The sequence below is a fragment of the Brachyhypopomus gauderio genome, chromosome 7 (assembly GCF_052324685.1).
Source record: "Brachyhypopomus gauderio isolate BG-103 chromosome 7, BGAUD_0.2, whole genome shotgun sequence".
Classification (NCBI taxonomy): Eukaryota; Metazoa; Chordata; class Actinopteri; order Gymnotiformes; family Hypopomidae; genus Brachyhypopomus; species Brachyhypopomus gauderio.
In genome coordinates, this window is record NC_135217.1 from 30,825,232 (window position 1) to 30,840,407 (window position 15,176).

At 44.1% G+C, this 15,176-nt stretch overlaps 1 protein-coding gene across 1 annotated transcript in view; it reads right to left on the bottom strand.

Annotated features, from left to right (window-relative positions):
* nr4a3 (nuclear receptor subfamily 4, group A, member 3) overlaps positions 1-11,723 on the bottom strand; it is a 22,866-nt gene extending 11,143 nt beyond the window's left edge. The window contains 4 exon segments of the mRNA XM_077013163.1: positions 5,300-6,117; positions 9,840-9,921; positions 10,827-10,961; positions 11,459-11,723. Coding sequence (XP_076869278.1) covers positions 5,300-6,117; positions 9,840-9,921; positions 10,827-10,961; positions 11,459-11,566 — 1,143 coding nt within the window. The 5' untranslated portion in view covers positions 11,567-11,723.
* Between the last annotated feature and the right edge of the window lie 3,453 nt (positions 11,724-15,176).

Genomic DNA, 15,176 nt, shown 5'->3' on the forward strand with positions numbered 1-15,176 from the left:
AAAAAGGAAGCTTCCAGGTCAGATTTTAATTACAATGTGAAAAGCTCAAGCTCCATCAGGATAATTAGATAAAATTAATTTCCCGACATGCCTCGCCTGCAGGAGGGACAATTTTATTAGCGAGAGCGGCTGACAATGAGGATGAGCGCGCGGCGTGCTGAGGCCTCCCGCGAGACCGCCGCCGCGCGCGCTCAACAGCCGCCGCGCGCTCAACAGCCGCTCCGCGCGCTCAACAGCCGCCGCGCGCGCTCAACGTGTTTGTGAAACTCGCCGCTCAGCTCGTGCCACCTCGGCCTTTTTGGCGGATAGCGCTTCCGCGCGAGCCCTCTGGGGGTTGTTTTCTCCTCTGCTGGGTCCGTGCGATTATTACTGACCTTATTAAAATGAAATCAAACCTATCTGCAACTCCCACTAGAGAAAGAAAATAGAATGAAAAAAAACAGAACTTACTACAAGCGCGCAAACGAAACGATGTAAACTAAGGAGGCGCGCGCCTGTAAACTTGGTTCGGGGATAAATGCGTGGGACCCTCGAGTTCCGCGGTGATTAGGAAAACAAACAAAACTTTACGAGCGACATCTGCACCTCATTTAATCGTTCGGTAATAACACAACATACTCGTTTAATTACTGAGTAAGAAAAGCTACCAGTAAGGGGAGTAAGTTAAGGCAACAAAAAAACGTTACTTGAATGAAAGCTCGCACCTGATGCTTCGTGGTTGTACAATGTGTTCATTCTCCTTGAACCTATTTAATGTATTAATCTTCTATTCCCACCTCTATGCATGTTTAAGAAAACAAATCAGCTCGCGCGGCCACCGCCCACAGGGTATCAGTGATTCCAATTATTGTTGCGCGTGTTTCATGAGGAAACAGTAATCAACGGGTGATGAATCTCTACATTCCTATCATATCACGCGCACTGAGTCTCATATAGTGTCAAACGATTCATAAAACATCTCCCTTATTTCCCTTAAATTAACGGGATGTAACGCAAATTCCGAGCGGGTGCCTGGTTATTGACCAGTGTAATTTAATATGAAAGGCTCCCTGGCTCGAATAGACCCTAACATGCACAAACAAGCAGTTGGTCTTTAATGCAAATATCTACCAGTTAATCCAATTTACAAGCTTTCAGTCTGTATACGTGCCTAAATTAATGTCGAAATCACGTCCATTCAGTCGGATTTGATTAAGAACAGAATGAACTTGGGCGTTTCCGCTCAGAAAGTCTAGCTGACAGCCGTGAGTCAGGCATTTCGTTACATTTATAGTAACTGAACCTAACCATTTGAAACCCATCGCGCGTGCAGACATGAGCACCAGCATTTGAAGAGTCTAAACCCATATACTTTTCTGGGTGTTTGAACTATGCACGTGAGACATAAATAGACTCTCACTTTTAATGAAGAATCCTGTACACAAGACACGATTGCGGTGGTTAAAGCATCCTTTTCGTAAGTTTAAAGATGTGGACAAGAATCACCCGCCAACCATACAAAGGCCAGAAAATCTGTTACACACTTAAAACAAACACAAACAGCAAAACCCAAATCACTGTCTGGAAGTGTTTACACACACACACACACACACACACACACACACACACACACACACACACACACACACACACACACACACACACACACACACTGTGGTCCGGTGTACAGAAGTGTCTTGGGGCTGGCCTAGACAAGCGGCTGTAGATGCGTGACATGTAACATGTGCTAATGGTCCCCTCGCCCATACGGAGCCCTTAGGGACCCTCTATCCCGCTCTGTTCTATTCCTTCCCAAATCAGAGATTACCAGAACCGCCCCCCAACGTGCGCGCGCAAGGACGACACACACACACACACACACACACACACGCACACACGCACGCACGCACGCACACACACTTCCCTCTGGGTGCGTAATTAGAAATGTGTGTTTGTTCAAGAGGAGAGGTGGAACTGGGTCATCATTAATTGGTTAAGTGTGCATGCGTGTGTGCGCGCGCGTGCACACACAGACGTGTTTCAGATACTAGCCCTGAACGTTTTTTTCCGCTCGCTATCTCTGTACATATTCGTTTGTTAACACATTCAGTCCTGTGGACTAAGCAGGCATTCTGCACGTGCGTTTCGTTTTCCTTCATCGCCTTAATCCCGTCGTCACTGCACTTACGCACGAGGCAACATCCGCGCACTCACGCAGGCGCGTAATTGATCTGAAGCCTTTGAAATAAGTCGCGTTCTTTCCGCGCTTATGGGCAAGTTTTGTGAATGGACTTGTCTATCCTGCTTCTCCATTGGGTAAATATTCTGAATAAATATTCTCATGCACGGTATGCTATGACTCACTCTAAAACTACAAGCCCCAGGACAAGACCAGCTCGAAAACGAGGAGAGAGAGAGAGTTTAGAATGTAGTGATATTTCGTGCCATTACTTCACTGAACGTAGCAGTGAAAATACGGTGCATATTTATAAGTAGAGCATTTGCTGGAAAAAGTTCTTCGTGCATATTAATGGGCGCAAAACGAAAACCCACAATGAATAACCAATTAACAATGGAATAATTCGAGGGTAAATATGTATGGCCAATCCATTAAGTACAATATTTTGAGCTCTAATGTATTTAAAATACCCAGAAATATTCAGAAATATAGTATATATAAGCTTTCTTGGCTGAAAAGACATCATTAGGTATTTTAAAAGAATGTTAGTCATCTGTCAAAGGAAATGGGCGACTGTGCAAAAACATTGCATTAAAATTCACTCCCTAATGTTTGTATTATGTGTTAATGTGTTAGGGAATAATTAAATAGTTAGTCAGTGTGAGTGCAACTGTGTGTGTGTATGTGTATGTGTGTAAGCATGCTAATTGTCTGACTTGCCAACATGTGTGTGGGTGTGCATGTGTTTCAGTACTGATTGTGTCGGTCTTGCTAGGCAGGGGAGTATCTTGCTGTGATGGTTAGTAAACCTCCAGGCCCACCAACCCCAGGTTTTATTAATTACTAAATAAAAATAAATTGAGAAACTAATTGAACAGGGCAAGATGAATTATTCTGGCTCCAGACCACAGGCCAAATTCATTTATCTATGGCAAAGCCATCTCTCCTGCTTTCACTTCTGTGTTTCTCTCCTTCACACATCCCTCTCTCCCTCTGATGCCTTCCCTCTCAATCTCTTATTGTCTCTCTCTCTCTCACTCTGTCTCCCTCACTCTCCGTGTCTCTCCCCCTCTCTATCTCTCCCTCTCTGTCTCCATCTCTCTCTGTCTCCCTCTCTCTCACTCTGTCTCCCTCACTCTCCATGTCTCTCTCCCTTTCTCTCCCTCTCTCCCTCTGTGCTCCTCTCTCTCTGTTTCTCTTTCTCTCTCTCTCTCTCTCTCTCTCTCTCTCTCTCTCTGTTTGTCTGTCTCCCTCTCTCACCCTCTCACTGTCTTTGTTAACTCACAGCTGTTTAAAAGCAGGAAAGAAGCAATCCCATAAATGAGAACTAGAATGAATTTGTTATTCTCATCCGCTTTTATTGTCTAATGTAATTTTCCTCTAGGAGAAGTTAGTTTTTATTTTCTATGGTTGTTTTTGTCTCTAGTTAAGGCTCTTTAACATTTTACCTTGGCCTACCAAAGTAAAATGTTAAAGAGCCTGTGTGTGTGTGTGTGTGTGTGTGTGTGTGTGTGTGTGTGTGTGTGTGTGCACTGTTGGCCATAGCTCTAGGCTGCTGTATTTTAAGTGTGCGCCACTGTCACACCTCTCACTGGTCGCCGGGGGAGACGACCCTCACAGGCGCCGTGGCAACCGCCGGTCAGACGATTTGTGAGAGCACTCAGGGCGACACACACATACTCACTCTCTCTCTCTCTTTCTCTCTCTCTCTCTCTCTCTCTCTCTCTCTCTCTCTCTCTCTCTTTCTCTCTCTCTCTCTCTTCTAGAAGCAGTGCTTTTTAGGAAAATGCTGAGCAAAGCTATGTCCTGGTTTCATATCAGATATAACGGCATGGATATTTCCAATACGAGCTACAGTGTTTCCTAAGGAAACTGTTATATAACATTATCCACTTCTAAGCTTGAACAGTACCATATGAATTCTTAAAAAGGGTTGCACTTGTAAATTTGGAGAGATCATTTTGCATGTTACCTCAAATACACACACACCCACACACACAAACACACACACACGCACACAGACACACACACACACACACACACACACACACACACACACACACACACACACACACAAACACACACACACACCCACACACACACACGCACAATCTCAGAGCCCTTTTCAGCACAACCTTCTTTTAACATGGTACGCTGCAGCCTTGGTTAAAAAGCATGCCGAGTGTGTAATGGTAGCGTGTTAACCCTGAGCGCCACGCTCCAGAGAAAGGGAAGAGAGGGGAGAGAGGGGGCCGGCCCGGCCCGGCCCAGCCCACGGCCTCTTCTGCCAAGAGCTGCATTCACACTACGCACACCACTAATCAGCACTAATGAATACACAATTAACAATGCCTACCATGGTGGCTACACCACAGGAAAACCAAACTACACCACGCTGCTACATACACAACACACACACACACAGAGTCTCACACACTCAAGGCACGCGACAACACAGTGCATCACCGCTACAACTAACTGTGTATTTCATACAATGCAGAAAAACAGATAAACACACATGTGCAATAAAACACTGGAGCAACACAACCAGAAGCCTGAAGAACAATGTGTGTAGAGCTGCTAATCTGAACCGTGTGTCTAGAGCTGCTAATCTGAACCGTGTGTCTAGAGCTGCTAATCTGAACTGTGTGTGCAGAGCTGCTCATCTGAACCGTGTGTCTAAAGATGCTAATCTGAACTGTGTGTGCAGAGCTGCTCATCTGAACTGTGTGTGTAGAGCTGCTAATCTGAACCGTGTGTCTAGAGCTGCTAATCTGAACTGTGTGTGCAGAGCTGCTCATCTGAACCGTGTGTTTAGAGCTGCTAATCTGAACCGTGTGTCTAGAGCTGCTAATCTGAACTGTGTGTGTAGAGCTGCTAATCTGAACTGTGTGTGTCTAGAGCTGCTAATCTGAACCGTGTGTGTAGAGCTGCTCATCTGAACCGTGTTTTTAGAGCTGATCATCTGAACTGTGTGTAGAGCTGCTCATCGGAACCATATTTATTGACTTATTTAAAACACCATTGCTCCAGTGCTGGGTTTTATTGAATTCAGTGCTGATCTAAAGGTTTGTCCAATTCTGGTTGATGCGGTGCAGGTGTGTGTCGGGCTGGTTCTGGGGCTGCGTGTGAAGCTCGTACCTTAAAGAAGCCTTTGCAGCCCTCGCAGGTTCGAACCCCGTAGTGCTGGCATGCAGCGTTGTCCCCGCACACGGCACAGGTGCCCTCCCCAGAGCTGGCACGGCTGGGAGGTGACGGGAGACCCTCGGCCATCAGGGAGGTCGGACACGTCCCCATGCTCAGCGAGCGGAAGGCCACGGCGCCCGCTTTACCTACGCTGAGCGGGTACATGTGGGCGTGTGCGTCCAGGCTGGGGGGCGCGTGCGAGGAAGAGGAGGAGGACGAAGGCGAACGCTCGGGGCGGAGCGGCAGGCCCAGGGGTGGCTCGTATCCGGTGGAGGAGGGGGGTGGCGTCTGCTCGTAGAAATGGGGGAAGCGGGGACCCTTCAGGGCACCCTCCATGAGACAGGGCTGGGGCACGGAGGGCAGGCCGCCATGGGACTCGTCCCACAGGAAGGAGCCCCCAGGCGGGCCGGAGTGCAGTGGCGTGGGGGGTGTGGATGGAGGGGACTGCTTAAAGTACATGGTGCCGGAGGCCATGGTGTCGTCTGACATGGGCATGGGTGGGTAGCTCTCCTCCTCCTTCTTGATGACGGGCCTCTGTGGTGGCAGCTGGTAGAGGCACGAGGGCTTGGGCTCGAAGCCGCCCTCGACGAACACATTGAAGCTGGGCAGGGAGGTGGTGGCGGCCGCCGAGATCTCCCCTCCACCTATCTCGCACTTGGCGTAGTCCGTCGCCATGAGGTCAGCGCTGTAGTCGCCGTGGTAACCGAAGGACTGAGTTGAGTAGCTGGACCCGGGGTGTGCAGGGCCATACTGGGCCTGAACGCACGGCATGTCTAGAGAGAGACAGAAGGAGAGAGGGAGAGAAAAACAGAGGGAGAGAGAGGGAGGGAGAGATGGAGAGAGAAAGATGAATAGAAATAAAAGTGTATTCAATGATAGTACATAGTTGTGTTTAATTTTACAATTAACGTTAAGTCATGAAGAACACTGTGTATCACAGGTTTGAGGTTGACTCAGTTAGTAGAGTTAGTATAGATACAGTACACATTTTCCTGAAAACACAGGTTAGTGTGACACATACACACCCTGCAGTCAGAAATGGAGCATTAAGGTTGAAGAGCATCATGTTATGGTTAATTTGTTTACATCTGTATTGGGTGAACCTTATGTAGGAGTTATAGCTGTTTTCATACAGTCTCTTGATTCAAGAGAGGTCAAGGACTGCTCAAGAGCGTCTTGGCTAGATTTGTGTCATTAGTTAATTCACTACAGACCTAACGGACGTTCCAGAGCTAACTCTAGATGTGGTATAGTAATAACAGGTGTTCTAGAAACATCTTTAGGTGTAGCACAGTAGCAATCAAAGGTCTAACTAAGGTCAACCAAAGTTCATTCTAGATGTGGTACAGAGCTAACCAAAGATTCAGAATGAACTCTGGATGTGACATTGGACTCTGCAGTGTGTCAAGAATGTCTCTCAACATGAGTATTAAAGAGGTGTCAAGGTCTGTAAGCCCATCACATGAAGGACAGGATGGACAATCAGGTGAGACATAGTCAAAGCAGTAGGTGAATGGAGAACATTGATTTGGTACACTGCTGAGAATCACAAACACACTTGTGAGCCTCTCTGGAGCAAACTGCCCACAGACCATGAAATATAAAGAAGAGTTGGTAAATGGATGGAGAACACCATCCAGGAGGACCAGGAGCAGACATGTTGAAGAACACATCCACGTGAAGGTCTCGCACAAGAAGAAAATGGAGTTTGGTGGCCTGGGCCTGTGTGGTGGCCAGAAGAACTGGCCATGATCCAGCCCCAAGAACAGCAGCCAGGTTCATTATGACTCAGCTAGACGCCTCTGACCGCCAGACGCTCAAACGTCTCCTGGCAGCAGGAGACTGGCGGGGGGCATGGTGCAAGCTCCTGGACTGTCAGACCAAGTCTGGACTCCAAGTCCTGAACCTCCATTTCACACATTGAGAAGACCAATGGCAAAAAAGCACACTCAACAGGCCCTGCATGTCCAGAGGAACATCTCTGGTATCTTCACATGTCCAGAGGAACACCTCTGGTGTCTTCGCATGTCCAGAGGAACACCACTGTCTTGTGATGTCTGTTACTGATACTGAGAACATATAACCAAAGTACTAGACCAAATAATTTTATGTAAAATTATGTTCGTTTATCCAATTATTTATATTCCCCTCAAATGGGTGAGAGGATATGTTTTAAAAGGAAGCACTGTGTTTCACCCAATATAGATAAAGAATTAATTCAAAAGCATCTCTATAGATAAGCATCTTTATAGATAAAGAATGCTTTTGAATTAAAGTTTATATTCTGTCTTTTCTTAACATTGCCATTGTCTCATTTAAAATGAAGCAAACTATACTGAATCAAAGAACAAACATTGTGTCACTTCCCAACTCCTTAGGGACAGAGTCTGGTGTGAAAAAACACTATACTCAACACTACACACACACACACACACACACACACACACACACACACACACACAAACATATATACTAAACATACATATACACATGCACACACATGCACATAAAAGACAGAGAGACAGACAGACAGACACACACACACACACACACACAAACAGACACACACATAGACACACACACACACACACACACACATCTACTCTAGCCCATATTATACCATTCATAGTATAGGCGTAAATTTTTTTACACTTACATCAAACATGTGCGATATAAGATATATATACGATATAAAATGCCTGTTTCTTGTATTCCGCATATCTGCCCATTGACAATACTGGCCCATCTTTCACTTTAACTGCTTACACATGTGCACACTGTCTAATTTAACACCTGCAAAAATGCATTTTAAAACATAACTTCTAATATCAACCTATCTTCAAGGTTGATATTATCAACCATAGTAAAGGCCCTTTGTTTTTATACAGAATTTTTCTGTTTCAGATCTGGTGTGTGCTTGAGGAAACCCAGCACACCGGCGCGTACTACAAGGTTACATAACCTACAACTGCTTCTTGGCACAGCCGTTATAGTACCTATGTGCATAACCTATCTCTGAGCGCGTACGTGTACGTGCGTGCGCGCGTACGTTCCTGTGTAAGCGCCTACCTGTCTGTTTCTCTTAGGTGGGAAGAGTACACAAACCGGACGTCCCATTGACGCTACGCTCACGTTAATGTCGTCTGGCAACTTCGTAAGAGCTGCGCCTCCCATACGTCATGACTGTTATTCAAATCAGGTGACGTGTCAATCTTAAACGTCTCTTTACTTTACTCCGACTGTGAAACACGTGGTCAGACCTGTTTGTTATAAGACTTTGTAATAGTTACTTACATAATAAAGACTCAACATTTGATAAGATAACGCTTTTATTATTACTTTTATCATACGCTGCTTATTTCTGATTATTATGTTTTTGAAACGCATGTTGTTATTTGCTATGCATTTGTGTAACGCGGAAAATTAAGTAGAAATCTAGAATATTTAATAAATAAATATTTAAATTAAACTCAATTAAATGCATTAGAATGTTTAAATTTAGTAACAGGGAGATTGAAGGGAAAAATGTTAAGATTATTGAATGCAAGTGTCAAAGTGAGTTTACTGTAAAATAATGTCAAACATTGCGCTCGGGCGACTAGGGGTGCAAGACCCCTTTATCATGGATACAGAAGGAGCTCTGAGGTCATTAGTGGAGGATTCCAAATACGACTCAAACTTTCTTTTTGCACCCCCATTGATGATCTTTTTCTTTCTCGTTCCCTCTTCTGTGTGTGTGTGTGTGTGTGTGTGTGTGTGTGTGTGTGTGTGTGTGTGTGTGTGTGTGTGTGTGTGTGTGTGTGTGTGTGCATATTTCTTTGCATGCGTTTATTTAATTTAATAGTGTCCGCGTCAATTCAACTAAGGAGATTTTACTCTGCACGTGATTGAGCGCATCCCGAATTCTGCTCGACTCGGTCTCTTTATTGTTTCAAAACCAAATCAAAAATGATGCACAAGAATAATCTAACTACTCCAGATGCATCGAATTCATTCATTCTTTTCTCCTCTATTGCTTGCAAAACCAAGAAGCACGTTTCCTTTAGTCCAGTACACACATTTGCCATATACAGACACCCATAAAACCGTGGAATACCTTTGGAATGTCTGTTAAAAACTGTAATTTATGCAAGAAACAGCGATTTCATTAAAATTGTGAGAAAAGTTGACTTTTTTTTCTTTACCACTGTAAATCATATTACCCCTGCAAACGTCACCGGTTTTACCCCCTTTTCTCTCACGTACAAATGACTGAAAAAACGATTACAATCAAACTCACAGTCGCAGCAGACATTTAAATCCACATCAACACAGAGTCAAAACGGGAACGCAGCTCAAACTCAAACACACATCAGGCCAGCGTGTGTGTAAGTGTGTGAGTGGCTGCGCGTGTGTGTAAGTGTGTGTGTGTTTGTGTGTGTATGAAAAAGACAGCCCCAGAAAGTGAGACACACAGGCGTATTAAAGGTGGCTTAAAGGCACGAGAGTTTCTAACCTCGAGGAGTGCATTTTAGATGGACAAAATGCAGCTGTTCCACTAAGTGTGATCGCCTGTTCATTGTCAGAGTGCCATAGATCTAACAAACAAAAGATCAACGACATGTAGGAATAAATACACACAGGCACACAAATATGAGAGTCTAATATGAAATGTTGATGAAGAAAAGGGTCAGTGGAATACATAGGCCACAAAAACACAGGCGCAAAGCACATTGTTTCCAAGCACCAGAGAGTATAAAACATCAAATTATTTTAAAATAGTTTGAAACAGTGAGGGCAGCCGCAGCGTTGGGCATCGTTTGATATCATCACAGGAGGAAGCTTACGCTAACTCCATCAATTTACACCTTTTTTTTCAAGCCTCGTGTAGCCACAATCCCAGCGCTGCGCCACCGACCCACGTGACTGCCTGCGCTGTTTGTGTGTTTGTTTTTACTATTTTCCGCTCCCCAAGAATAATAATAATAACAACAAAAGAAAGTGTAAGGATATCAGCAAAAAGTCAGATTGGTATCAGAACAAAGCAGGGTCTGCTAAGTTCTATTCCTGCACAATTACGCACACAACCACAACTTCTCGAAAGACTCTTAATATTAAGTTTTCCGTTGTATGCTCAACCGAATCAACATAATTTTTCTGACAGTAAACTTGTACCCAGAAATGCTGTGTTTTATTGAGCAGACTTATTTTATACGGTATGAGAAAACTGAATATGCTGCTCTCAAGATTATCTCAAAAAGCATTTAGTCCTAATAGTCCTGTGAGCCCAACATTCCAAAAGTAAAAGAAAATATATTATCGTTGAAAGCATGAATTATTATTCGCACCGATTTACAATCAACCGGTAAATTAAAACTTCTATTAGGCCTACAAAATAAAGCGAGTAATAAACGGACGGGTGGCAGAATAGCGAAAGATCTGTCTCTCAATTCAGTTCAAAAGTACATTTTCAAAGCGAAGATACTTTAAAGGCTGGCGGTACCTGGTTGACCTTTTGCTCGGTGAATCGTGGTGGGTTTCCCGGTTGGAGGAGGCGCACGGCGGGGGGTTGGGGCTGTGGAGGGATCCGGTAGCCGGGGTTCAGGACTCGGCTGCAGGCGCTCTTCCGAACCTGGGTCTGGAGAAGGAGCAGAGTACATTATGACATAAAATATACATACACAACACACACATACACAACACACCACAAGGCAACTCGATGGCTATTTTTTCTTCACAGGATAATGAAATTATGACGGTTATCAATCTATCAATGAAAGCATAAAAACATATAAGGGACGAAACTATTACTGCCACAAGCTACGATTTATATCCAGGTATGACTACCCAAAAACCCACAAAAGCCAAGCCAAGAACAGCTGTGTAAAACTATCAAAGTGTTGCGCGCGTCCAGAACTACTGAAATTAATGTTACATTATGAATATATATAAACACCAGAAACAGGAATAAGAAAAGAATGAGCTCAGATATACAGGGACGCTCAGCTTCCGAATATCCCTACGTATGTTTCGCAGGTATTTTCTTGTGTACACTTTAAATTACTTAATAAAACAATAATGACCGAAGTCATTAACAACAAATACAAAAGAAAAGGTTAAGTATAAATGTCACACCCGGAGAAATCCTGCATCCAGGCGATTTACAAAAACCATACAAAGCAAAACCCGTAAAGGTGCACGAGAGTTAAATGTCTGCATGCTCGTCAACTTTACAAAGAACATTACGCCCAAAACGATCCAGTATTACGCTTCAAATACAACAGCCGAAGAAATAATCCACTATTTCCACAAGATTCGGAGATCTGGATTAGGACAAAGTGCGCTTTGGCAATAAGGATCTGGAGTTGCCTGGTATTTAGTGATGTTACAGCAGATAAATGACGATCCCCATCTGGTCTAAATAGCAAACACTTACATTATTCACCTGAACACTCACCAATTCCTTCACTTTCCGCGTCCTCGGTCGACTAAAGCTGTGCGCGCCATGGTGGAGTATTATAAGGCGACTAGCGCCCCCTCCCTGACAGAAGCTTGTTCTTAGCTCGCCTACTACCAGCAACACTGGTGCACACATGTATCCTAATACTGTTTTCAACGTACCTGTTTCCTTAAGGTAAAACTCATTAAACTTGAACTTTTCTGAGCATTACAAAATTATTTGTCCAGTTAACGGACTCGATCAGTACTATAATCACAACGGAGGCAGTGGTGAACGTTTCTTGAAAATGAGGAGAATTTATTTTATTGGGTTCACTTGGGCCAGAGCACAAAAAATAATGACTCCTCCCCACCCTAGACACCCCCCACCACACACACACACACACACACACACACACACACACAAGCAGATCAGAATGTTTGCGTTTGAGTAATAAGTTTTAATCATTCGTGTATGCGTGTGTGTGGAAAGAGTGTGTGCGGCCGTGTCTGTGCCTGGAGCCCCAGGTCCACTTGCGCCCCGGTAACCTAGAGAACCGCGAGAGAGCCCTTAAGCACGCGCTGGGTGAGAGGCGCTGGGCTCCTCGTTCAATAAGCACGCCAGCTTCCCAGCAAACACACGAAAGGGGGGGAGAGGGTTGAAAAAAGAATGAAAAAAAACCCTCCAAGTACAGTAAATTAGCTGGGTGAACTGGACCCATTGGAACAGTCGGCAAGCTACATGGGAAAATTTTAGATTTTGTTCTTTCTAGTAGTTTTTAGATGTATCCCCAAACGCGTTAGTACCTGCTGAGATCATGCTGAATACAACTTTTATATTGCAGCGTCTCCTGGAAGACCCACTGCGCGTTACGCACTGATGTTGAGTGAGGGGTTCACGCCATATAATTCAGGCTGTGGAGATTCCAGCCCAGTCCGTCTCGGCCTTTGAGTGTCTGTGTGTATGTAGATGCAAAGTTCATTGTCAGTCGCCTACTATAGTAACTCTTATTCATGAGAGTCCCTGGGTTACAGTTTCTAAAGTTCTGCATAGTAGCCTATGCTTACGCAATATCGACAGGTCATACGAGCGCACCAACATCATCACTCCTCTCTCACTAAACTCAGTGTCATCGAGCTCGTGTTTAGCTCAGAAAAAATGCTATAAAACAGACGGAAAAAAATTAAGAAGATACAAAACTTCACTAAGACTGACTGATGTCCTTCTGGGCAGTATGTTTTTGGTAGGTGTGCGAATCTTCTCATTGAGTGTTTGTGCGCGCCCACTTTGATCGGCTTTGAGCAGAACAAACGGAGCGCGTAGTATCATCTCATTCAGCTGTGGCAAGCGAAAACACTTGAAAATACGGTTACGGCACAAGACCAAATAAACAAACAAGCAAATAAACAAGCAAACAAACAAGCAGATTCACTTAGCACGCTGAACCGGCTTTTAAAAACTAGAGTGGCGAAGCCGAGCGTGTTCCGTCCGCCCATGTGAGCAGGCGCATCTCACAAGCTTTGCGCCGTCCCCGCTGCATCCCTCCCCGGGTTCACTGGGTTAAGGAAAGCGGCATCCCATTTCCATGACAACCAGTAAGAATATGATACCTTTCGCAAATTAAATTCATATTCACACCTGTTCGTCTGCCGGGAAGACACACCACGGTTCGGTCGTTTTTCTCCTGTGCGACTCAAACGATCAACAGGTCCCCATATTAAGATAGACTTAAAGTTTTTTAAGCTATGGCAGAGATATTAAACGTATAGAGATGCGTGAACATGTTTGTACACCACTCCGAGTGTACGGACATGCTTAGTCAGTTTTGTGTAAAAGTAAAAACAAATTAGTAAAAAAAGAAAGATATCCACTTACTTGTTTGCTGTAGCGGTTCCGTCTTTACATATGTTTTTACACTCCTAATAATTCCCTGTGCATGTTCAAGACAATTTTGCAAAAATAGAAACTGACCGATGAATGAAGAAGATCTTATAGTCGAAAAAGATGATGTTCTTCCTTCAAAAATAATTTTTCTGTCTTTTTGTCTTTTCTTTTAAATAAGAGTGAAAAGTACTCCGTGGTCTGGTCGGCTCCTCTGTAACCGGTTCGGTATTAGAACAGACGAGATGCGCTGAGCTGAAGTTGCAGTGTGCGTTTGTTTATGTGTCGCGCTGAGAGAGAGAAAGTCTAATAGCACATTTATGTGTGTCTGCCTTCTACATAGCGAGCCTGGTATGCGCTACGTCAATGTGACGCCATGGGAGAGGTGACGTCGCGCTTGCACTGTAGCGCACCCCCGGTCAGCTCACTGGTACAGTATACACACATACTCCATGCCAGCGAGGGAGAGAGAGAGAGAGAGAGAGAGAGAGAGAGAGAGAGAGAGAGAGAGAGAGAGAGAGAGAGAGCGTGTGAGTTGGTTTTGTGATCCAACGACGACGGTTTCCTGAAATGGCACAGCAAAGCGTGTGATTAAAAAATGTCTTCGCATTGCACATTTCCACTGTAGGTCGACTTCAGAGTGCGTGCCAAATAAAAATAACAGTCACAAATACATTGCTACATCAATATAAGCTACTACGTACTATAATACTAGCTACAACAATCTAATATATCAAATACAATATATGCTTTTATTTTGATAGTCCAAGACAAGCTGATAGATCAGATCTTCTGAAGGATGTTGCTACTGCAATAAAGTGTGACTACAAAAGTATTTTAGTTTTAAAAATTATAAATATATCAAACCAATTTACACTGATTTGGAACTCATACATAACGGAGCTACACCACCAACGCAAAAACGTCTAGTGGGATACCGAATGCACGTAAACGTCACACAAAGGTGCAGAAAATGCTTATTTTGGCAGTTGAAGTGTAGGCTGCTGCACACACACACAAGCCTATTGCAGTCTAATAGCACCTATTAAAAGGTTAAGGATTGCTTGTCATTTGAAGATACCGAAATATCTTTGTAATATATAACTTTGTAATATAACAGCTTTTATAGTATTTAATTTTAGATCTTCATTTAAAATAACATCTAATTTTCTTAAAATCTTATGTCAGGAATCAAATTTAGAATGTTTAATCTGTATCAAATGTAACTTTAAATCTAACTAAACTGAGTTTTGAATAAGGATCGCGGCGTGCGCACTAAGTAAGTAATTAAATATACAAAGCATTACCCAACTCCCAGTAAATCAACGATAGCCAATCACAAGACACGTAATTTCTTGGCCACGTTCTCACTCTGGCCAATGATCAGCCCCTGGAGGCGGGGCGAGGGCTTGACGCACTGAGGCGCGTGATTGACGCAAGCGATGTTACTAAATTTAGCAGCGGGCGGCCCGGCGGTGTGAGATAGCAGATCCTTCATTCATTGTACCGGGGCGGGTCCGTTTATTTTAGAAA